This window comes from Falco cherrug, chromosome 13 (assembly GCF_023634085.1).
Source record: "Falco cherrug isolate bFalChe1 chromosome 13, bFalChe1.pri, whole genome shotgun sequence".
In the NCBI taxonomy this organism is placed as follows: Eukaryota; Metazoa; Chordata; class Aves; order Falconiformes; family Falconidae; genus Falco; species Falco cherrug.
This window is the reverse complement of record NC_073709.1, coordinates 4,111,007-4,136,591: the sequence shown is the minus strand read 5'-3', so window position 1 is coordinate 4,136,591 and position 25,585 is coordinate 4,111,007. Positions and strand designations below refer to the sequence as shown.

At 36.5% G+C, this 25,585-nt stretch overlaps 1 protein-coding gene across 14 annotated transcripts in view; it reads left to right on the top strand.

Moving 5' to 3' along the window:
* CCDC88A (coiled-coil domain containing 88A) overlaps positions 1-25,585 on the top strand; it is a 79,991-nt gene that overhangs the window by 36,662 nt on the left and 17,744 nt on the right. For 11 of the 14 annotated variants that reach the window (XM_027814536.2, XM_027814535.2, XM_027814534.2 and 8 more), the window contains 16 exons: positions 438-596; positions 4,458-4,604; positions 5,580-5,724; positions 6,451-6,635; positions 8,783-8,920; positions 11,403-12,473; positions 13,023-13,150; positions 16,957-17,098; positions 17,719-17,895; positions 18,423-18,584; positions 21,416-21,693; positions 21,901-22,044; positions 23,102-23,288; positions 23,644-23,789; positions 24,424-24,516; positions 24,709-24,923. In XM_027814536.2, the coding sequence (XP_027670337.1) occupies positions 438-596; positions 4,458-4,604; positions 5,580-5,724; positions 6,451-6,635; positions 8,783-8,920; positions 11,403-12,473; positions 13,023-13,150; positions 16,957-17,098; positions 17,719-17,895; positions 18,423-18,584; positions 21,416-21,693; positions 21,901-22,044; positions 23,102-23,288; positions 23,644-23,789; positions 24,424-24,516; positions 24,709-24,923 (3,517 nt within the window). The remainder of the gene's footprint in view (positions 1-437; positions 597-4,457; positions 4,605-5,579; positions 5,725-6,450; positions 6,636-8,782; positions 8,921-11,402; positions 12,474-13,022; positions 13,151-16,956; positions 17,099-17,718; positions 17,896-18,422; positions 18,585-21,415; positions 21,694-21,900; positions 22,045-23,101; positions 23,289-23,643; positions 23,790-24,423; positions 24,517-24,708; positions 24,924-25,585) is intronic. The other 3 variants (XM_005445618.4, XM_014285382.3, XM_027814528.2) reach the window with 1 other exon arrangement.

Here is a 25,585-nt window from a genome sequence, read left to right as displayed (position 1 = left end):
AGGCAATTTACCGCCAACAGATCCCATGGTTGTACATACGCTGAATATTTCTTAAAAACAATGCACTCAAATTTTGTCTGGTTTTCTTTATATTTTTGAGTCTGTATGTTGATAATGAGGGAAAACACCTGGTTGATTTATTATTAGGATATGAGTGTATGAAGTTATTGGGGGTCATTTGAGAATATTATCCATAAAAGGAATGCACTGTTCTGAAAGTAACGCATATGTACATACTTCTCCTTGAAAAAGGCCAATGCTGTTTTCTTGGAAATACGTTATCTGGACTGAGCCTCTAAAAAAATTGGTTTTTTTACCTTTCTCAGAATTAATTCCTCTGCATTACCCTGATTTAAATACTGAAGCAGCTATGTTATCCTTCAGCATGTACTGTCCATTATTCTTGCCTTTAATTGCTGTATTTTCATATTTTCCAGAATATGAATTTACTCTCAGATGCCCGATCTGCCAGAGTCTATAGAGATGAATTAGATGCCCTTCGTGAAAAGGCAATTCGAGTCGACAAGCTTGAAAGTGAAGTCAGCCGGTATAAAGAGAGGCTGCATGATATTGAATTCTACAAAGCTAGAGTGGAGGTATATTCAGGGGAAAAAAATAGCAAATAACCATCATTTTTTGTTTGCTGTGGCTTTTTCAAAGTTGCTTTGATGACTTAAGCATTGGGGCGTGAAAACAGTGTTACAGCTTCTTGCTCTAGGATATATGATAGTCATTTTTTTGTGATAAATTACAGTTTTTAGGGTAAGAGTCCCTGTGTGTAGTGGCATGCAGCTTCATTTGAAGTCAGCAGTATTCACCGTAGCTGTAAGCTAGCAAGATCAGTAGGAGCCTCTGTTTAGGATATTATACTATGTATTGAGAAACCCAAGGAGGAATTAGTTAAAAATGTGTTATAAATGTAATAACCTTTCTCCTCTTTTTGATCTCCTAAGAGAAGATAATTTTCTAAGTAAAGTGTTGAGGAAATGCTGGCTATACACATAAATGAGTTTAGCATGACTGCATTCCATGGATAAAATGTACTGAAAAAAGATGCGTTGACACCAGGCATGAGACACTTACAGTTCTGACATGAATTAGAAGTTCGGGAAACAAATCAGCATGCAGGATTTTAATAGGCCATCGTTCTGTCTGTAAATGGCAAAATTGTTGGGCAAATGCCAAGGTGGCAGAATTTGTGAAAGAAACAGTTACATATGGGAGTCAAAACTACTGAAAGTTTAAAGAAATTGTCAAGGTGGTCATTAAAAAAAACCCACCCACGTACCCCTAGAAAAGCAGGGACAACTCCAAATAAATGCTTGTTAAAAATACTATGTTGCGTAGATGCAGTTGTTGAGATACTGGTATGAAGCTCGCTTTTTAGTGTAAAAATGACCAAAAAGTGAAAACAAGATCTTAGGCTAAACTATGACACAGCGTATTTTTACCTGACTCCTTCATTTAATGTGGCTTCTTGGATTCACAGGCCTGAATGGGGTCTTGGGAACTCATTCAGTCCTATTTTTTATATACCCATACCACTTCAAACGAATGCTTGGCATTAATTGGTGCTTTAACACCAAAGTGTCGGCAGCCTTTTGCAGCAGCTTTTTTCTTCTCTGAAGACTGTGTTGTGTTATGTGTCCTCTCTTCTAGCTCCTCATCTTCTGCAGCCCCACAACGGTGTGCCTTACAAGGTGTTTTTTCTGTTCTCTGGGTTCTGTCTTAATTCATATCTTAAAATGGAGTCCCTAAGACTGGGTCTCATACTCTAATTATCGCTTTATCAGTTCTGAATACAGTAGAGAAGTGACTTTTCTATACAACTTCTAATACAGTAACTCCTAAGCAACATCTCAACATTGTGATCTGTGAACCTCCATAGATTTTCTTCCCAGTGAACTGCTGCCTGGACATGATGCAGTATCCCAAACATTCTAGTTACCGCATCTGAAAAAATAATGCTCATTACCACTGATATGGCATCCTTTGGAAAGAGACTTCTTACTTTGAATGTTTAAAAGTTGAAATGTTTTAACGAATGTATACTTCATATGTTACAGCATAAAATAGCTACTGCTGTGATAGAAGCTACTGTGATGAGAGGGGAAAAACTGCAAGGCAAAACCCAAATGTTTTTAATGTTCTGTTGCAGCTCCTTCATCAAAAACTTGCAACAATACTTTTAGTCAGAAATAAAGCATATCAACTGACATGGGAGTTATTATTTTTTTAATGCAAAATGAGATTGGTAGTTTTTCTAAGCAAAGTGCAGTGTAAAAAAGTTAATAGACTGTGGTGAGAGACAAGGTGCATGGTGCAGATTAAAACATTGTTAAAAATACTTCAGGCATTTTTGAAACTTAAAAGTCATGGTTCCCAAGAATTACTTTTTTTAAGATGACTTGTTCTTAGCCTTGTTCGTGGAAATAATTTTATCATCTTACTGTGTAATGTGAAATAGTCTGATGAAATTGGCGGAAACTTTCTCAAGATACACTAAATATGGACCTTACCAGCTGTCATTGAAACATCCATTCTTGAGGACGCTCCAAAGCTGCCTTTGCATGCCACTTAAAAACAAAGGCTGGTAATCACTTTCCAACTCTGGATCTTTTCTAAGTGTTTGACGTAGTTTAAACAAGATACTGGTGTAGAATTTGAGCTCAGCAATAGAGGTCCAGTGCCGTGATTTATGGTCTCTAATTTCCTCAGAGTATTTGGCTGTTAACTATATATGATGTACTAGGGTAGCATACTTGGCTCTGTTGGAAAATCAGGTACTGTGAGTGGCGAACACTGTTATCAGCCTGACTGCGTACAAGAAAACCTTATGTGAGCTGTTTGAAAATCATCTTTATGTGAATGACTTTATGTGTGTATCTACTACTGTTCTAAGAGAGACTGAAAGCATATGGTTAAAAAAATTGGCAAAGGAAGAAGTTAGTGTAAAAGACTGCACAGTAGAAATTTCATTTTCATAGAATGTTTAAACTAGTAAGAAACCTGAAATTTGTTTACATGTTTCATAGCTTCTAACTGTCTGATTTTTCAAGCATGCTCAAATAGAGACAGATGTTAATTAGTTGGCTTTGCTTCTTAAAAATAATTATAAGTTAACTTAATATTTGTGTAGGGAGGAGTTTGAAGGATAAAGATTTATGTTGTATTCACTGATCTTTTTTCAGATCTTGCAGCTGACTGCATAGTGAAGTTGGAAAAGTTTTGTATTTATATAATGACTAAAATTGTTAATTGTATGATTTTACACATTATTATTTTCATCAGATGCCATTAAAAAAACCCTCCATGTACATAAACTAAAGCTGTTTAGGACTTTTGAATACAACTGGTTGTAGTTTGAGAATGCAGTTATATTTTCAACATCATGTCCTTACTTTGGGCTTAAGTAAGTTTGCCCAGCGGCCTGTAAACCTAATTATGGCCTGTAGAAAATTATTTTCTTCAGTTTTGTTCTCAATTTCCTGCCAACCAAAGATGAGGGAGTTCAGTCTGATAATAAAACAAATTATGGACTGAAGAGGAGCGCCTACATCCATCTCCAGTCTTTGACAGTGGCCAATAGCAGATGCCTAGAGTAGAGTAAAAGAACAGGGCAAGTACCTGGTGATACTTTCCTGTTGTGCTCTCCTGGCCTCCAGCAGTCTCTGCTCGGCAAAATCATAAAATTGTATAATCACTTAGGTTAGAAAAGGCTTCTGAGCTCATCAGGTCCAACTGTTAACCCAGGACTGCCAAGTCCTTCACTAAACAATGTCCCTAAGCACTGCAGCTAGGCATGTTTTAAATGCCTCCAGGGATGGTGACTCCACCACATCCCTGGGCAGCCTGTTCCAATGCTTAACATTGTAAGAGGTGGTATTTGGAGCTTTCTGGCCTCTTGCATGAATGATATGACTTCTCAACACATGTAAGCCTTTTCATCTACACAGTTATGTACAGTAAGCTCCGCAGTTCAGTTACATGGTATGTGAAGTACTTATTTTTGTTTGTTTTGAGCCAGACACCTCTAATTTTTATTGATGTCAGCCTTTTGTTTAGCTGTAATCCATGCATGTGCAATACGCCTTTCCAGATCACATCTCAAATCACAGAGATATTTATGGTTTGATTGTAATTACAAATACTTTATTCTTAATGGTTTAGGGATTATTTGATTTATATTAATTAATTATTATTTATATAATTATTAATTATATTATTAATTATTAAATATATATATATTTAATTAGAATTTTCTTTTCATAACAGTTTTGTAAGTTACAGTTATGTGAAATTCCTGTAATTTTGGTTTTATGAAATGTCTGTTACAGCTTCCAAAAGAGTGTTTTAGCATTAGAGCAACATTTCTAAAACTAGTGATTATGTGTATCAAAGTTTGTATGAATAAGGAAATGCTTTTGTTGAGGTTTTGTGGTTGCTTATTCTTGTAGGAATTGAAGGAAGACAATCAGGTGTTGCTAGAAACCAAGACAATGTTGGAAGATCAATTAGAGGGGACCCGAGCCCGTTCTGATAAATTACATGAGTTAGAAAAAGAGAATCTACAATTAAAAGCTAAATTGCATGATATGGAGATGGTAAGTGTAAATGGAGGATAACAAAGACAACTGATGTGCATTGAATTAATTTTTTTTTAATGAAAGAATTTCTAATCAAAATAGTGGCGAGGAGAGGAAGAGGGTATTTCTTGATTTACTAACGCTTTTCAGATAGTTTCCTAGGGAAGGAAAAACTGCAAAGGCAGTACTCTTCTTAAAAGGCAGTACAGTGTTTAATTGGGTAGCTAAATTACAGTGATAAGAAATACAAAGACTCATTAGTAAGAACAATAAGATGAGGGGGTTTTTTATGTGAAGGCAGTCTTTTGTCACTTAAATACATAGATAAAAGAGGCGATTCGTATTTCAAATTCTGGCAATATGGTGACATATTTATCAGAAGGTTCTTCGCAAAATAATTCTGTTTTTAATTGGGTTTTCTCCAAAAATAAGTATTCCAAAATATAGTCATATTTTGCCGGGGGTAGGTGGGTTGGGGGGCCTTTTCTGTAAGGGACAGCAGATTATTACCTTCTGTTTATTTTCATTTTCTGCAAAATGTTGAGAGTTACAGCTGCAACTTATTCCTGTTAGTGTGTTGGGTGAAGGGGTTCGTAAAGAGCCAGGTGAGAAGCTCTCATCACAGACTGAGTCCTGTTACAGCTTTTTTGCATCAAAGTAGTCTTAGGATAGATTAGAGAAGGTAAAATTTTGCTTCTTTGTCAGTTTGGGGTTTTTTGTGTGCTACCAAGCTGTGCTTATGTATACTTTCTTCCCTGGTACTTGGAGAGAAGTGAACTTTGAAAAAGATGAGAAGAGGTTCTTCTCTGCATATTTTTCTTTACTGGTTGTTACACTTGCAAGTTCTCCATACTTCTGTCTGTTCCTCCCTGCCTACTGTGTATTAGCAAATCAGAAAATACACTTTGCATTCCTCTGTGGCATACTAGATACTAAAATAATTTATGCATGTTGAGACTTTTTTTTAATGTTACATATGAAATAATTTTTAAGGAACGTGATATGGACAGAAAGAAGATTGAGGAGCTCATGGAGGAAAATATGACTCTAGAAATGGCTCAGAAACAAAGTATGGATGAATCATTGCATCTTGGCTGGGAACTTGAACAGATAAATAGGACTACTGAACTTTCTGAAGGTAAACAGAGTAATACTTGCAAACAGATAAAATAGAAAAATTGAAAGCTCAGAGGCTGGACAGCATTAGGAAATTAGAGGTCCTTATTTCTAAAGTAGAGAGTCTTGTTCTCTGGGGGAAGGTGACAGTTTGGGGGGGGGGGGGGCGCGTTTCTTGTGGTTTGGTTTTGTTTGGTTTTTTTTTTTTTTGCTCATTCCCATGTATCCTTGGAGATAGAGCCTACATGAAATGTCCCTGTTCTTGTGCTTCTTGTTTGTATCTCTGTTTAACTGAACCCCATAAATATCTTGGAGTTATACTGTGTTGCCATTCAGACTTGCTTTACTGTTCCCAAAGTTAAGAAAGTTTTGTTAAAGCTTCTCAGAGTAATAGTTTGCAGAGATAGCTGTGGCAAAAGTTTTGATTCTTCCAATATAGCATGCTTGGTCATACATGGGATCCCATACAAAGGATTTGTGGAAATTCAGAAATACATCCTCAGTTTCAGGAAACAAATCTCTGCTGTGATTAGGAACATTAGGATGAGTAGAAGGTTTCCTTTTATGCATCTGCAGCCTTACCTGTTAGGTAAGGAGGATGGGTAATTAATCCTAACTAGCTCTATTCACCAAGAAAGCATTGGAGGACCATCAAAGGCTTCTATATCCCCGAAGTCTAAAAATGCAAAGTCCAAGAAGACCAGGTAATAGGTAACCTTTTTTTCTTTATGGTGTTTTTCTCATACAGTGCCACAGAAATCACTTGGCCATGAAGTAAATGAACTGACATCAAGCAGACTGCTGAAGCTGGAAATGGAAAACCAAAGTTTGCTGAAGACAGTGGAAGAATTGCAAAGTGCAGTGGGTTCTGTAGAAGGCAGTAGTTCGAGGATTCTGAAGATGGAAAAAGAAAACCAAAGACTTAGCAAAAAGGTAATCATCAGTGTATGTCTGAATTGTCTGAGTTGCATAATGTTGCTAGCCACTTTCTTTCTAAAGGATAATTTTACGAATTCCTGTTATTTTGGAAAAAGTATTACTGGGGTCTAAATTGTGTTACAGTTTCTGTAAGGTTATGGTAAAAAAGAAAACAACCTCTGAGAGATTTTTTTTTTTTCTTTTTCAGTGATGCTTTTTTATTGATGTAAGAATGCGATCGTTATATTCAGAAAGGTCTTACACCAGTAGGGGGAAAAATATTAACATATTAGGGACATAAATGAGTAATGAAACTTTTATGATACTTGAGAACACTATTTTTTTGTAATCAGGGGAAGGTGTGTGTACATAGGTGGAGATTGACTGGTAAGTCTAAGCAGAAAAACTCTGTTATGTGTCCTCATTTGTAACTGAGAAAGAGAGAACACGGGCCAAGGAATTGATGAGCAAATGAATGAGAGGAGTTTGGCAGATTTATCTACAATATTTTACTCTGCAAATTACGTATTATCAAATAGTTTATTCAGTGATATCTATAGAGAGTAAAAATTTGAGAAAAACGGGGACTAATTACAGTGAAGTGAAATGTCTTAAAGTTTCTGAAATAGCTTTTGCTTCAGATGTTTCAGGTGTTAGACTGTTCTTAGAGTGGGCAAGAGATAATTAAAAATATATGAAAGAAATCCCTACTTTATTTCATACTTCCATGCTTTTTCTGATTTCTCAACAATATGATGGTTTTTGCAGCAGCCTGTGTGCTGCTTTGAGTTTCTGTATAGTACCAGAAAGACAGCTAGGAGGATACAAAAGAAAGGAGTAGGTATAAGAAGCAGTAGATCCTTGTGGTTGTCTGATTACTGTTCTTACCACCTTAGATGTCTGGTGACAAGTCCTTTTTCTCACTTGCCCCTAAAAATGATACTTGAACAGTGATCACTTCAGTAGAAAGCATGAAGTTGAACAAAATGCCTGTTACCAATCCTGTATTCATAGCCTACTTGTATTTGGACACGCTTTCTCTTAAAACAAACCAATAATAGTCTTATAAATAAAAGGTAAGTGACCACAGGAACTACAGTTCCAGTGCCCAGTTGGCAGTTGGTCAGGCAATGGGTAAATTTGGTTCCCAAGTGGAGGGTGACTGCATTGCTGCTAGGGCGATTGAGCCAGTTACTTCTCCTTTGCAAAAACCTATTAAAGTGCCAATATCCCTGTAAAATATGCATTGGTCTGCTAAGCAAGGGACCGGGAAAACTGGAATTTGGGAGAAGGAAGGAGAAGGAAACAAAAGGCTGGTCAAACACTAGTATTCTCATCCTAAGAGAAATACTGAATTCAGGTTCTGGCCTGATTGATACCATGCTTTTTGCATATTTTGGATCAACAAATTGCTTCATGGAGTAACAAATTCCATTCTACAACCTCTTTGTGATTTTACTTCTCAGTATTACTTAGCAGCAATTAAATGTATATAACTAAGATAATTTATTTCTAAAAGTATTCCCCCTGCCTGGGGTCTGAGTTATGTCTGGACTTCTCTAGGACTGGGTAGCACGTGGACAATGGGCTTGACATCGAAGCAATCATCTGCTGGAAGGTTTATATTCTAAGTAATTATAACTTACATGTGACAGAAAAATCACACTTGCTTCTTTTCACTTGTAAAGAGTTTTGCTGTCTGGTGACATTGTGAGTTGGAACCATTTGACAAAACAAACCTGTTTATTTAATTCCCAAGGAACAGTCATAAGTATCTCTTGAAATAGTTGAGTAAGATCAAACAACATTCAGTCCTTATAAGTTAAAAGGGACTTCGCGAAGCAGTATAAAATCTTACTAAAATGGAACTTTAAGAGAAAAAAAGATGCTTGGGAAATACCCAGCGCCTAATAAAATCTGACCCTTTTTTTTAATGCAAAAGTACATTATAGATACAGTCTTCTGAGCCAGGGAGAAAATTCTGGCAGAAGTAAAGAAGAGATGAATTGTTTCAGATATAGAACAGAAGATTCCATTTTCTTCTTTCCTTCAACCTTCTTCATTTACAAATTCATTGCTATTGGGGTACCTTCAACCTAGCTAAGAGTAATACTATTGTAATTTTTAAGTACATTTTAAAAAATGTATTTCTTTTTCCCCAGCTTGAAGAGCTAGAGAATGAAATTAGTCAAGAGAAACAAAGTCTTCAGAACAGTGAGAATTTGAGCAAAGATTTGATGAAAGAAAAAGCACAGCTTGAAAAGACACTTGAAACACTTCGCGAAAACTCAGAGCGACAAGTGAGTAGCAAAATCAAGTTTTAATGCTGCATTGTACTGTACTGTTCTCCTTTTGTACTTTTTTTACAGGCACAAAAGTGTTGTAAATGGAGCAGATTTGCTGAAAGGACACATCTGCAGCACAATTGTTTGTCTAAGACCTGCAGCCAGTGAGACACATGATTCATCTTTAGCTGAGGCTTCACTGTTAGTTTTAGAACTTTTTAGTGTTTTGTAAGGCTTCTGTGGCTTTCCTGGGCTGTACGTTTGCTATGGTTGCTTAAAGGGTGCAGCTCAGCCAAAATAGAAAATTGGGAACTTTGGAGGTAAGCCAGACGCCGCTCAATGGAGGAAAACAGGTTCCAGACAGCTGGTCAGTGTTTGAAGTAATGTCGGAGTATTAATGAGAATTGCAGCAGCCTGTCCCTTGAAGGGACCAGACAGAGACCGGTATAGCAGAGCTGGTCTGCTGCTCCACTGCTGAAACTGTTCTTCCTGTGTCGTTCAGTCTTGTTTTTCTGGGGTAGGAACCATCATGTCCAGTTTCATAATATTGCCCTATAGTGGAATGTTTTCTAGCTGTGACTTGTGGGTGGCTAGCAGAATTTATTTTTGGTTGCCAGAAACAGGCATCTGGGTCTTTGTAAGTGATTTGAGCTGTATTGGGGTGGGTACTGAATGTCACTGACGTATCTGTATCTAAGGGTGCTGACACCTTCTAAAGATCTTTGCAGAGCAATTCAGAGGACCTGTGGAAGGCTGCCACTAGAAAGCAAGAGTTATGGAAACTCTGGAAATATGCCCCATTTAGTAATCAAGTCTTTCAGAATTAGAACTGTAGTTATCTTTTGTATGTTGCAATACAGAATATTATATTTCAAAAGTCCTGAAAACTTTAAAGGCCAAATTTAATCAGTAAATGAAATTCTAGACTTAGAAAAGAGAGAAAAAGTAAAAAAACAAAAACAAACCAAAAAAACCCCAAACCCTCAGCACTGAAGCTTTACTTTCATTTAAGGATACTTTTAAAGAAAATATGGAAAATATGCCAGCTTGACTTGTTTAGAAGTTTCATTGTTACAGTAATAGATTTATACATTGTATTAGAAGTATGCTCTAGGAAAAAAGGACCAAAACTTTCTGGAGTAAGTCCTAAGTCCCAGTGCAACCATCACAGATACATATATTGTTTTAAAATGTGTTGGAGTAGGACTGACATTTCAGTGGGACTATTTCTGCTTAAAAATAATGTTCTTAAGAGCTGTGATGGGTTAGCAGCATCTTTTGTGGCTTTTACAAATCCTGTGCTGAAGCTTAGTGTGAGTTGACTATACAGGGGTCATTTGATTTAATCAGAAACTATGGAGGCATTGATCATTATTTTTTCGTTTATAGGAGCAGAATTCATGGAAAATAATTATACATGTTCAGTAAAGTACAAGGTTATGTAAAGAAGTGTTACAAAGTTGTGGTGTTACACACCTGTTGATTAGTTTCTCGTTAATCATTTCAGAAGTTTGTCATTGCTGGGAATGGAGTCACAGATGCTATAATTAATAGTTACATTCAGACTTAAATATGAAAGAACAGTCTGTAATTTTCTCAGTCTGTTTATCATTGCAACTGACACTTTTGGCTTTCTCCAAAACAGTTTATTGTTGAAACATCCCTTATGCTATTAGTGTATTCCTAAATATTGATCTAAACAGTTTTCTGGATTTTGTTGCCTGTTGTTACATACCCAAATAATTTCTAATTATTTGGAGTAACTGTAAAAGTCAAGATGTACTAAGATTAAGCTGTAAATGTTGCCTTTATCCTTGAAGTAGATATGGGAGTATGTTACCTAAGAAAACAATTCCGTTATAATATGATTTACTTTGTCTGGAAGCTGTTGGAACAGCATGTCCAAGGGTTCATTTTAACTCAGAAAACTAATGTAACTTTGATGTGTTCCTTCACAAAATGTTATTGACTGATCAGGATGCCCTCATAGCCCACCAATCACCTCTGTTTTTTCAAAGTGAAATAAAGACACTTTTATGGATCCCACACCTCCCTGCATCTCAGGTTTGGTTTAGAACTTGACTACACTTTCATTCTTTGTGGACACGCATCTCTGGAAATTACAGAGTTTAAAAAAAGAAAGTCTAAATCTGGATAAATGCAAATGAAAATGAAATTATGCTAAAAAACAGATACAGCTTTCTTTTGGGTTGTGCTTTGTTATTTTTATTTTTATTTTATTTGCTAATATCCAAGAGGAAGATATTTGAAGATTCACTTTGACTTCTTTTGTTGTCAGACTTCCATGTGTGTACATACACAATGTTTGTAATGCTTTAAATACCAATAGAGCAAGAGAATTGTTTTTTAAAAAACTTAAAATAAAAGGGAAATATGATGTAATCTTACTAGCTTAGTAACTTTCAGTTTATATATGGAAGTAATTACTTGTTGGCAAGTTGTTCACCAGAGTTTACAAATTTTCTACCCAAATTAGATTAAGCTTTTAGAACAAGAAAATGAACATTTGAATCAAACTGTAGCTTCTCTGAGACAACGCTCACAAATCAGTGCTGAAGCGAGAATGAAAGAAATTGAAAAAGAAAATAAAATCCTTCATGAGTCCATTAAAGAGACCAGTAGTAAGTTAAATAAGATTGAATTTGAAAAAAAACAAGTCAGAAAAGAACTGGAACACTACAAAGAGAAAGGGGAGAGAGCAGAAGAACTTGAGAATGAGCTGCATCGTCTGGAGAAGGAAAATGAACTATTACAGAAAAAAATTACTAACTTAAAAATTACTTGTGAGAAGATCGAGGCCTTAGAACAAGAAAACTCAGACCTGGAAATGGAAAACAGAAAACTGAAAAAAACTTTGGATAGCCTAAAAAATCTCACTTTTCAATTGGAATCATTAGAAAAGGAGAATTCGCAACTGGATGAGGAAAATTTAGAATTAAGAAGAACAATTGAATCCTTGAAGTGTACAAGCATTAAAGTGGCACAGTTACAACTAGAAAATAAGGAACTGGAGAGTGAAAAGGAGCAGCTTAAAAAAAGCCTTGAACTCATGAAAGCCTCATTTAAGAAAACTGAACGCTTGGAAGTCAGCTACCAAGGCCTGGACACAGAAAACCAAAGGCTACAGAAAGCCCTTGAAAACAGCAATAAGAAGATTCAGCAATTAGAAAGTGAATTACAAGATTTAGAGTCTGAAAATCAGACTCTGCAAAAGAACTTGGAAGAGTTGAAAATCTCTAGTAAGCGCCTAGAACAATTAGAAAAGGAGAATAAATTGTTAGAACAAGAGACTTCTCAACTGGAAAAAGATAAGAAACAGCTAGAGAAAGAAAATAAGAGACTTCGACAACAAGCAGAAATTAAAGATAGTACCTTAGAAGAAAACAATGTAAAAATTAGTAATCTGGAAAGGGAAAATAAATCTCTATTTAAAGAAATAGTTGTATATAAAGAGTCATGTGTTCGCCTGAAAGAACTAGAAAAAGAAAATAAAGAACTCGTGAAAAGAGCTACCATTGATAAGAAAACCCTTGTCACTTTACGAGAGGTAAGCAGAAATTAGTTACCATTCCAGTCATAATCTGTTTGTAACGTAGAGAAATTATATCTGTATTTTTGAAAAAAGGTTGTCTTTTGTATTTCTTATGCTTTAATCTGTGTACTACTAACATCTTTAATGGCTACAGTAGGGAAAGCTTTAGATAATCAAAATGTATATAATTATAATAAAACAATGGAATAATATAACCATATTATACCTCGTTCTGTAAGGTTGCGTACAGGCAGCCATGGAGCCTTTGTTAAATGAACGTTGTTCAGGTTCTTCATGTTAGTATTTGTTCTGACTGAAACACCTCCCCTTCACCGTAATGTTCAAGACCCAATTTGAAAGGCGAGTTCTACAGGAAGGGAGGGAGTGAATTCACATTAACAGTTGCAATATAGTGTCTAATATAGCTTGAAAGCTAACAGTTGGAAGGAAAGCAGAGTTATTCCAGTCATGTAGCGATAAAAGACTCTTGCCTCAGCACTTCTAAGATTAAGGCTACATTATTGATTTATGTGATAATACTGACTGTAATTTTTTCTGCATAAGGACTTGGTGAATGAAAAATTAAAGACTCAACAAATGAACAATGATCTAGAAAAACTTGCCCATGAACTTGAAAAAATAGGCTTAAACAAGGAGCGTCTCTTGCATGATGAGCAGAGCAGTGATGACAGGTAAGAATGCCCACCTGCAGCAGCATAGAAGTGAGGGTCTTTTTTTATTCATAAAGAGCAGATGGTTTTATGGACTGGTTTCATGCATGCCCTTAGATTTTTAAGGCACACTAATAGACCCAAAATGGAACTTGTTGTTCTTTGAAATTAATAAGGTAGTTGATGTGCTTGTAAAAAATTCAGCTGGCTGTGAAAGGGAGTTGCTGGTTTTTGTTACTAAGAAATTTCTTGAGGTATGTCAGTAGATACAGTTAATGTATAATGAAAATGTTTTCTGTTCTAATGAGCAGCTGGAACAGTAGCAGTAAAAGATACTAGGACCGAAGTTTGGGGATTTTTCCTTTTAGACTGCTTGACTGATAGAAATGGTTTTTACACTTTTGTCACAAAATGGGTTAAATACCTTAAAACTGTCTTGCTCTTTCCTTACAACTGTTCCCTTCTAGTTCTTCCTACCAAAAGGAAACTGCATTCCCGTTTACACAAGCTGGGAAGTATCCAATACTTCTTGAGTGTCTCTGAAACTTCATAAGGGCTCTATCACTCTACCGCACCTGCCATTATAAAGCAGCTGCTATCCTGACATCTGTTTCCTCTACTGTATGTTGTGTTCTGTCTTATCCTGCAGGGATCTGAGGAAAATTTGTGACAGGAGAAAAGCAGACTAGTATGGGCTTCTAGCCAATCATTATTTCACGATGCTATTCAGTTGTGCTTTTTAAAAACAAAACCAACAAAGCTGCTTTCATGATCTGTTATTAACAACCGATTTTTGTGAACACTTAGATTGATTTTTGGGCCTTATATATATATAAAAAAATAAAACCAAATAACTTTTTTTTTTTTTCCTTCAGTTCCCTTTCTTGCTTCCAGTGCTCTGTTACTGGGGTGGTGCCAGAATCCTGTAGGGAGAATCTGTTACCACCTCTTGTTTTCTGGTGGTGTCTTTCATCCACTGTTCTCAGCTCACAGATGAGAAATTCTGTCAAGAAAAGTCCTCAGAACTTTGACTAGTGTGATCTCTTCTGATTTAAGCATTACTGTGTAGCATACAGTGCATAGTATGCATTTGGTTTGTCCTTAGGTCAATATACTGTACAAAGAACTAATCCTTGAGCTGAGTTGAAGCTTAAACTACTTAGACGACGAAGTCTAGACTGAGCAACAGTTTTCTGAATCATGTTCCAGATTCCAAGTGGTTGGAGTGCTTCTGCAAAGGGAGTTAATATTGTTCTGTAAAGGTGCTTTTGCAAATTATACTATATGAGAGGATTTGCGAGTCTACTTCTGTTTCCCAGACAAGAGCGCTTACCCTTTACAAGTGCTTGTATTTCTGAAGATGAGATGTTGTAGGTTCACTTCTTGTAGGTTTGTGACATTATATGAATTATGATTTTGGGCCGTACAATACTAGTGATTCCTTCACATTTTACATAATGATGTTACATTGGATCTATAAATCTAATTTGGAAGAAGATTTGGAGTAACGTGTCCCTGTGGAATAGAGAGGTTTATCCAGATTTCGTTGTATTACAATCTGTAAATGAACTTTTAACATACTTATGGCACCTATCATGACTGGTTTAATTTCTTCCTTTGCTTTCAGGTTAGCTGTGTCTGGGAATTAAACAAATAAGTTAATGTTCCTTTCATTTGCCCCGCATCCCCGTAGTTCTCTTCTAACGGCTATTCCTTTTTCAAGGAGTCACTGCTCATTTTTTTTGCTACCTATATATTATGTATTAAGAGCCCAGACCAAGGAGCAGGCTCAAGCATTACATGTTGGTTGACCTGCACTTGGCAAATGTTAGCTACTGGCATTAGATCTCTTGTAACCTGGTGCTGCTCAGCTGCACTGCCCTAAGAACAGCTCATGCTTAATTCTTTGCAGATTGCTTTGCAGCAGGAGACAATGCCTGTCTAGAAAGGTGTTTGTGGTAAACTTGGTTGTCGAGCACTGATTATGTGAGAGCACCACAAAAGCAGATGGAATATTTGATGCTAGAAGATACTTGGATATCAGGCTGAGTATGATGTGCCTATTCAGGCTGATCATGGGGAGGTACGCAGTGAGCATTGTATCTTGAAGCTTACCCAGAACATTAGCCTACCTCTGAGCTCAGGCTTGTGGCCAAATAGTTTTAGATGTGGAGGAATTTGGGCTATGCTACTGTTTGAGCTTCTTCTCAAACTTCATGTAGAGCTGGAGAATTGTGAATAGGCAATATTTGTTTTCAAAGGGGAAACATTGGCTGATTTGAAATTTTGCTCTGCCACTATCCTGCCTTTCCATTATTCTCAGCTTTTCCATTCATCCAAAAGGTACCTGGGTTGCTTTCCTTATATCATGACGTAGGTGGGGCGTTAGCAATTATTTCTTCAGGCCTTGTAGCCAAAATTACTTCTCAGTGTATTTTTGGTCAGCCTCTCTCATCTTGATGAAGGAAATGAAAAATGCACAATTTCTCTCTCCCTGATTGGAGAGACCAGTTTTCTTTTGCCTTTCAAATGGCTATTGTCTTTAGTCAAATGGATTTTGACCCTGAACCTGAAATTACCACATCTCAATGGTATTAGGAAATTTGTACCATCTTTCATTCTCAGGTGTTCAAAAGGAAACTGGATATTGGATCTCTGCTATTAATCTTTTTTCTTGTTTCCTGTATAATTGTGTTAACTTTTCAGTAAAAAAAAATCTTATTTGTAGCTGAATACATGCTTTAGCTCAAGAAGATGAAATGCTATCTGTTCTCCTAGTCATAGACTGCCTACTGCTTCTTAAGTCCCTGTGAATTACTTGTCATACCTTAAAATCTAGGATTTCTCATCCTACTACATGATGCTACTGGACAGCTTTCTACTTCTGAATTCACTTACCATTGGTCTTCTGCTCCAGTTCCTGACTAGATCTAATGCTGTTGTCCATTCAGGAGTCTCTTGCAATCTGTTCCATTGAGTAAACTGATAGATTCTTCAGCAGTTGAGATTAAAAAGGGGGATATTAGTGGTCTGGTTTATTTTATTTTATCCCACTGTGAAGAGATGTGGGATGTTTTCCAGATTCTGAGTACACGTACAGTGACTTAGTGCTTAAAAGTGATTAATTAGTGTGGGTTTTCAGTATTTTCTTAAAAGGAGATGCTGTTCTAAACCAATATATTCTAAATCTGACCACTTCTTTCCCAGATACATGGTTTGGGGTTTTTAGGTGCCCTACAGTGTTGTAAATATGGCAAATAATGGAAGCTTTGCACATCAGGAGTGGTAACAGTCTTAAAATATCAAGCAGCTGGGCAGAGTGAGCAATTTGTACATTCATACATCAAATGAGTATGCACCTGCAAAGTACTGTGTTCCGTCTCCTTCCCTCGTCCTCCTGTTTGTGAGCTGGCAGGAAATGGAAATGGAAAATCTCACTCTCCAAATATTTCGCATTCTAATTTGGTTCGGGTCCCCGCTGGATTCACTGGAGTTGAGCCAGAAGGAAGAGTGCTGTCATCACACACACACTAACAATCCAAATAAAGCCAGCACCCTACTGGTGTGGCTGAACGTGGCTTTTTGTGTATCTAATTAAAAGAAAGAAGGATTCAGAAATGTTTTTGACTACCATTTTATGTCTGTTTTTAAACATAGGGCTTGATACTAGTACTGAGGTGTCTTCATGCTTTGAATAGAGTCAGCATTCAAGCATTTCTGAATGTATTCTAAATGTATGCTGAAATGTTTCAGAACACTTTAGAATTTAAATACCTCAATTTTTTGAAATACAGATATTTTTTTGTGTGTGTGATGTCATTGACCAGTAGGTACAAGCTTTTGGAGTCAAAATTAGAATCCACACTTAAGAAGTCTCTTGAAATAAAGGAAGAAAAAATTGCTGCTTTGGAGGCTCGTTTAGAAGAATCAACAAATCTAAACCAGCAACTCCGTCAGGAACTTAAAACAGTAAGGAGAATGACATTTTTTTCTGTAAGATTAAAGTATTCCTATACCAGCTATTGTTATTTCTACATTTGACCTTTTGTGTAAGACAGCAAAAGATGCGCATTGTTCGGATAAGGTAAAGCAGGAGAAAGGCATGACTGCTTTTTAGAGACTGCAGTAATACAGGCACAGTGTAGAAATCACATGAAAAGTTGTTGAGTTTATTCATTGGTCATTGAATATGTCAGGTGGATAAATAATCTGAAGTTGATTTGATTTGGGATGCCAAAAGTAGTCATTTTCAGTTTTCTGACCTACCTTGAACAGCCCAAGTGGACTGGTTTAAAAAAAGAAACACAATCTCCTTGGTTGTAGGACAAAGTTGGGGGATACAGTTAAAAGTGCTGAAATAAAACAGAAAATAGAGGTCTCTTTGTTAGGCAAGTGTTTCTCAGGGTTAAGCTATCCATATCCATAAATAATTTGTACATCATCTCCCCAAACATATACAAAAAGCAAATGTGGAAATACAGTAATGTAGCACTTACTGTTCTTTGGGAAGTGGTATGGTCACGTAATAAATCAAGATGTAGACAATGAAAAATTCTAAACCTAATGGAAGTTGTCCTAAATAATTTCAGGTGAAGAAGAACTATGAAGCTCTCAAGCAAAGACAAGAAGAGGAAAGGATGGTTCAGAATTCACCTCCAAGAAGTGGAGAAGAAAATCAGTCTGTCAATAAGTGGGAGAAAGAAAATCAGGAAACTACTAGAGAATTATTGAAAGTTAAAGATAGATTAATCGAAGTGGAAAGGAATGTAAGATGTGTTTTAAATACTATTCTGATTTTAACTATTCGTTGTGAGCTGTTCCAGTAATACGAATGAGAGTATTGTTAAGAAAGTATACAATTTATCACCTAGTTTACACACCAAGCAGAACCTGAATTAAATACAGTTTCATGAAGCAGCTGGATTCTGCTCTGAGGGATTTCATAAAGCACTTGACCAGCGTTTAAAAGGAAATGTGGAAATGTACATTGGCCCTTTTGAACCCACTTGATATCTCTTAAATCCCTCTTACATAATCGTTACTTATATGAGTCATGGAGATTTCTCTACTATTTCTCCATAGGTACAATATTAGTTACCCATTTTTTTCAATCTTAACCTACAGTGATAATACCACTTTGTGTTACTTCCACCTTGTAAATCTCTGCGAAGTCATGCTGCTCTGTTTCTTTTGGAGAAACAAGGGGTGGTTTTCTCAAAGTTCGGTAAACAGCCATGAACTCAATTTTTCTTTTTTTCTTTTTTTTCTTTTTTTTTTTTTTTAACATATAAAGAATGCTACACTGCAGGCAGAGAAGCAAGCACTGAAGACACAATTAAAGCAACTTGAGACACAGAATAGTAATCTGCAGGCTCAGATTCTTGCACTTCAGAGACAGACTGTTTCTCTACAGGAACAAAATACAACTCTACAAACTCAAAATGCCAAGCTGCAGGTAATATTTTCCTATTTTGCTTTCAAAAATAAAATTAATTCAAAGTTTTTTCACATGAAAGCTTTAAAGATAATGGCAGTAATGTACTGTAAATCACGTTTCACTTCTGGTACAGACATAGAAAAGAAAATAATGTGCAAATAATCTGCATGAGCTCTCAAATGACACTTTGCTGATGAATAGTAACATTTCTAGAAGTTGGTATTAATCCTTCATGTTTGTTCAATTTAAACTCTTGACTTTATACTTAGGAGGTAGATTCTCTTATCCAGTCTTCTAAGATAATTTTGTTTAATTTACTTTTTTTTTTTACTTCTAAATTAGGTCAGGGACATAGTGTGTCCAAAGAGACTCTAATAAATTCAGTATTTTCTCTATTTTTATAAATAGAGTTGAAAAAAAAAAAAAAGTAAAAGCCATAGTTAAGAGGAAAATCAAGATGTTAGTAAGTACAGAAGATTTGAAAAAAACCCTCTGAAAACTACATAAAATGTGAAGATTGAATTCAGATAAATCAGAGGAAAAAAAAGGTAATGTGTGACCATGGAAATTATAAAAGTGGTTGCCCACAGAGTCTTGCAGCTCTTATGGCCAAAATTCAGGTGTCGTTCTTCATACCTTAACAGCTTTATTAAATACTTCTGTCCCTCCGTAAATGAAATATTGTGGTTAGTGGATCTAATGCTTTTTGGAGCTATAAGGATTGAAGCTACTTAAAGAGGGAATACAAAGTCTACAATTCAGCAGAAATAGTAAACAATATTGGGGTGGACAAAAATCAAAGAGCGAAGGAGTCTTTAAATGTGTAAAATAATGCATTTTGTGAATGTCTCAAGTTATCATCCTGTCTCTTTCTGGAAAGCAGAACTTAGTTGTACCACAGATGCACTTTCTGTCTACCACATTGAAATCTAATTAGTGAACAGTACTCCTCTTTGTGGCTGGCGAGCCTACAAACAAAACAGAACATTGGTGCACACACTGTGTCTTGTCTAGCTGTTAAAAATTAGTGGATGTAGGCATGGAGATGCACTATTTTAAACAGATGAGGATATATCTCTGGGACTCAGAATTCTCTGTGTATTTTGCAAACCATTTGTCAAAAAAACAGGAATATCTGTGTAGTTCCTTTTTTTTGCCTTGTGAACTGTACAACGGCACAGACCTTTGCTATCTGAAAAACCTGGAGAATTAATTAACTGTAGATATTTGAAAGTAATGGGGCAGTGAGTTGGGAGAAGGAAGCATTTTCCGCCTTTCATTTTTTAAAATTATTGCGGTGAACCTCACCAAGCAATGTAATTTTTGTTGCTGGGGATGACGAAATCATGTTACACCCAACAGGCTGAGAAAGGGAGTTGTTCTCCTTCCTTGAGAATTCAGCTGTTTTGCTCGTAGCTTCAGGCAAGTTGCAAGACGACTTTCCATCAACTGTACATCAGAACAAAAGGTGAAATATGTAATAAGCGTGATTAACTATTAGCTAAATCTGAAGTGTAAACTAAGCTGTTCTACATGGACTTGGTCAAGTCAAAACTGTTCTTAGGTAATTGTGTTTCTTCTGATACCCATAAAGAACATACAAGAGAAAAGATGTCTTAAAGGATAGCTGGGAATTGTGAACTAAATCAAACTCGGTGATTCAGTCAAGGGAAGTTTCACAGCATGCACATGCCATCAGACATTACTTCATTTCCAGTGAAAGGTTCAGCTTTCTCATCTGTAACAAAGAATGCTGCAGTTCCAACAGAAAGGGATTTGTTCCTTAGTAACAGCGTGCACTGGAGTGATAGATTTTTCTCCACACCCCCCCCAATAGATACCCTGAGGGTATTAGAAGCCTCAGTAGTTTGTGGTTTTAATCTCTTGAATAGGAAAGAGAAGGAAACAAGCCTAATACAGAGCAGGTGACAAACACGTTAGGTATTGTCAATTCTCTTTAAGATATCAAAGGATTAGATTTCGTTTCCCAAAAGCATACAAAGTTAAGTTGGTTTTGGTTTGGTGTTCTGGGATTTTTTTCGTGTGTCTAATGTTGAAGGCTGTAATGTGTTAATAGAAATTAATACTGTGCTACCATAACTGCTGGAGAAGAAATTGTGCTCTTCTAGAAGAGTACTTTCCACCAGGTCTCACAACACATACGTAAGGTGATCAGCTGACCTTACTGTTGGTGGAAGAGAACCGTGAATGGCAGTTCCTCAGTAACACAGAATGTGGGTAGTTCCTTCCAGGTGCTATTACTTTATTTCCCTTTCTCTCTGTTAAATGGATACCACTGTTTGAAGCCTCATTGTAAAGCATATATAGGTACAATAAGGATTTTGTGGTGACAATAGAGATTCTGTACGGTCAAGATTTTAAAAAACTAAAACAAATCTATGCCAATATGGAAGGCAAGTTTAGCCATGTCACAGATTTGGCTTATGTGATACGAGGATCACTGGTGATCCATTTCTCTGAGGTATTGTGATGCTACAGCTATCAGTGCTGAAAGGAAAATGTGCCTTTCTTCTAGATAGCACTTTAACAGATATTTGAAGGTAAATAATTTTATTCTGCCCCCTGCAGCGTCAATTTAAGCATATTCTTAAGTGCTGTCTTGCAGTAATGCTATAAAAAATATTACTGGAATATTTTGATTTGGAATTGTCTGTGGGGATATAAGAAAAAAATTATTCCCATTAAAGGTTTTCAGGTAATGGAACAACTAGAAAGTTGCTCAGATGCTAAGGGTTACACTTAAGAAATCTGTCAATAGGAGGAGATAGACAAAATAATCCAGACTATGAAATTAATTTGCAACTCCTGTCAAATGTTTATAACTGCAGGTTGAAAATTCTACCCTTAATTCTCAAAGCACATCCCTTATGAATCAGAATGCACAGCTGTTGATTCAGCAGTCTGCTTTGGAAAATGAAAATGAATGTGTGCTCAAGGAACATGAGGATCTGAAATCATTGTATGATTCGCTTCTCAAAGATCATGAAAAACTTGAACACCTACATGAACGCCAAGCTTCTGAGTATGAATCTCTGATTGCTAAACATGGAAGTCTTAAATCTGCACACAAAAATCTGGAGGTGGAGCATAAGGACTTAGAAGATAGGTAAATACCAATATGCACGAGTAGAATTAAGAGTCTGAGATTCCTGAGCAGAAAGCAAAAAACACTGTATAACTAGTATGAATAAAATTAGTGTTGCTTAAATATAACATTGAGATCTTAAAACTTTGAAAGATCACCCTTTCAAAAAAATTCCATATTTTCTTGTCACTCCAAAAAAAGAAGCTTAAATGCTACTTCTGTTTGCAGGTACAATCAGTTGCTGAAACAGAAAGTACAGCTGGAAGAACTGGAGAAAGTACTCAAGATAGAACAGGAGAAGATGCTGCAACAAAGTGAAAAACATGAAACTGTAGCAACAGAGTATAAAAAACTTCGTCATGAAAATGAAAGGTAAAGCAAAAGTCTGAGAGAGAGATATATATATATATTAATAGAGTTCTGAGCACTTGCCAGTACAATCTAAACAAGTGTTGCATGCTCTCGCATTTCTTAATACCTGGTGCTGCAATTCAGGACTTTACTGATCCATAGCTTACAGCAACTCCAGTGTGTTGGTCTGCGATAGTAATTTTAGAAAAACAAAACAGAAAAACAATTTTAAAAAAACCCCAACAAACAACCAAAACCCACAAAAAATAATTATCATAGCCTGAGGACACTGAATTTCCAGATGGTCTGGCATGTCTCAAGATGCTAAGCACTGTGCAGTATGGTTGTGAGCTGTAGAGGAAGCAAGCCGCTCTGCATGAGTTGCTTAAAGGGTGAGATACCTGAGGTTGATGCCAGCAGGAGTAGAAATGCAGTGGGTGCTGAAGCCCTGCCTGACCCCTGCAGCTGAGGTACATCTTGCCGTGAGTAGTCAGGTTTAATAGTAGTACTCACAGAGCGTGAAACTCCCAACCTCAAGAAGAAGTGTTCAGATGTGTTCGTCTGATAAAGAGGCTCACAATTAAATGCCTCCTACCTTTGCTGTTGTGCGAGGAGGATTAGTAGCAACTGGAGGTTGTTTTTTGAAAGGGACGTGGCAGGGCCCAGCAGGGACAAAGAGAGCCCAAGAATCAATATATGTAACCTCCGTGATTGCCAAAGTTTGGACCATTCCCATTTACTTACTGTTCTGTGTTGGCATGAAATTCTAGGTGTTTTGTAAGATTCCTGTATTTTGAAAAGTGGCATCTTCAGACTAGTTGGAATGTCCACATTTAGAAATCCTGCTTTATTCTCAAACGTATGGAGAACCCAGGGTGTTTGGCCTAAAGGCAGAATGCACAGCAAGGCAAATGAGACTGAGATGACTTACCTACCATGGATGATAGTAAGAAATGTTTGTATGTGTTCTGTGGAGCGGTACAGAGCCTTGGAAACTGTACATTTCAGTAGGAATGTGGGTAATGAATACATTTCCTTCTATCTGCATGTATTCTTTTATGGTGTCTTTTAATTCCAGGCTTACTCATACATACAGTCAGCTCCTGAGAGAGAACGAAGTTCTCCAAACTGATCATAAGAATTTGAAAACATTATTGAATAATTCCAAACTAGAACAAACTCGATTAGAAGCTGAGTTTTCTAAACTCAGAGAACAGTATCAACAACTGGATATTACATCAACAAAACTAAATAATCAGTGTGAGGTACGTGAGAATTATGCTATTTTTCATGACTGGTATCATTGTAATATTTGTATAAGTGTATTTATAGACTCATTATATAAAGTGCTTGAGTCATTTGGTTTATAGATAACGAAGTGGGTCTTAAAGCAATTTGCCTGTTGTATAGGCAACGCAAAAACTGGGGCTTGTGTTAGGTAAACTGGTTTAAATTATTTAAAGCATCAAAGAGGCTTTTATCAGCTGAATCATGATTTAGTAAAGTTTTCAGTTTGATTTGACTATCAGAATACCTTTGTAGATGTAGATTTTCTTGATAATCTCATCTGTGCGTAAATTATGCTCACGTATACATGTACCATTTCATGTATTTTAACAGCTGCTTAGCCAGCTTAAAGGAAATCTGGAGGAGGAAAACAGACATCTACTAGATCAAATTCAGACATTAATGCTACAGAATAGAACATTACTTGAGCAGAATATGGAAAGCAAGGATCTCTTCCATGTAGAGCAAAGGCAGTACATGTGAGTTTTTAAAACAATAAAATTACTGTGATTAGGGCAGTTATGCTAATACCTGTATTTTTTTAAAAAAAGCTTCTGTTTTATGTAGACATTAACGTGTGCTACTTCTGAAATGTTACTCTTTTAAAAACAAATTATCTATGAAAATCAGATAACAAACTACAAACATTACATTTTTATTCTAAAGCATCAGTGCAACTGTGTTCATTAGTGACGATGCAAATGAGGAAACAAAAATGTTGTTGATTCCTCATTCTACTGCAGGCAAAGTTTCTAGGTTTGTTTGTAATCTCTGAACTTTTTTAGCGAATTTGAGAGGAGAGAAAATGTGCTTGTCTAAATGATTCTGTTAAAGCTGATATGCCCTTTATTGCTATTTAAAAAGGGGGGAAATTCTGTTGTGTAACAAAGGCAAATGGAAATTTTTAAATTTTGTATGATGCCATTAAACGTAAGACTGCTTGCTTGCTGTATCTCTTTCTTGATTTTTCAGTAAGAAGCAAGTGTTACATAAGAATTCCTCGTGAAGGGTGTCAACTTTCAGATAACAGATATCGAAAGGAACATGCTACTAACATTATATATATATATATACATTTTCGAAGCATACATTATCATTAATTTCTGTTTACAGTGACAAGCTAAATGAATTAAGGCGACAGAAGGAGAAACTGGAGGAGAAGATAATGGATCAGTATAAATTTTATGAACCATCTCCGCCAAGAAGGTACTCATGAACGTGATATAAAGACAAATCTAAAGCATGACATACCTGTTCTGTTCCAGCTGAAAATCAAGGTTTCCTTAAACTTCAGGGGAGCAGAATCATGTCTATGTTCTTGTACACAAATTAGGAAAGGTCTTAAAGCGTAAGTAACACACTATAAATGCAATAAATGTACTGTATTATTGGTAACAGAAGGGGCAACTGGATTACTCTGAAAATGAGGAAGCTGATAAAATCTAAGAAGGATGTTAATCGAGAACGTTTGAAGTCCGTGACCCTTACACCTACCCGTTCAGAATCCAGTGAAGGATTTCTTCAGCTGCCCCACCAGGACAGTCAGGATAGTTCCTCTGTGGGCTCAAACTCTCTTGAAGATGGCCAGACCTTGGGGACCAAAAAGAGTAGTAGTGAGTACTGCAAAACATTTTTTCTTCTAATAATCCTTGGCTAAATGTCTTTTTGATATGATTAAAATTAAGAGGTGCTGGAAAAGTCTGTGTGGGTTTTTTTAAAGATAATTTAAGTCTTTAGGAATGAAGCCTGAATTAATTTATTAATGACAGATTTATACTGACTTCTTGCAAATTCCTTGAGTGTTTGGCCAGGAAGTAGTTTTTAGCATTTGTATAGCTCTGAATTTCAGTGTTAAAATATGTTTATGGTGCTTGGGTAAGATAAAGCAAGCACTGTTACTGGGCCAGGTGAACAGAATTTTAGGCAGAGGGTCAGTTGCCACCACTAGTACCCTTTTTTGTTTCTTCCTCTTGTCCCAGCATGAATCTTTCCCCTTGTCTTGGAAGGGTTTTCCAAGCTGTGGCTGTGCTAACAGCCTTCAGTTGCTAGAAAGACCTTCGGTCTGGAGGTGTTCCTGCAGCATCTCCCAAAACCAGCAATGAAGAGTTTTGATATTTGAATATGCAATAGGAAGAGTTAATGTAGAGACATAAGCTGTTGAAAAGATATTGCTACTGATCCTGAAGATTAGAGTTAAGTGGCTTGAGAGGGAGACTGCGGGGGGGTTACAGAGAGGTGGGTAGATGAAATATTCCAGACACCATTTGCGAACCTT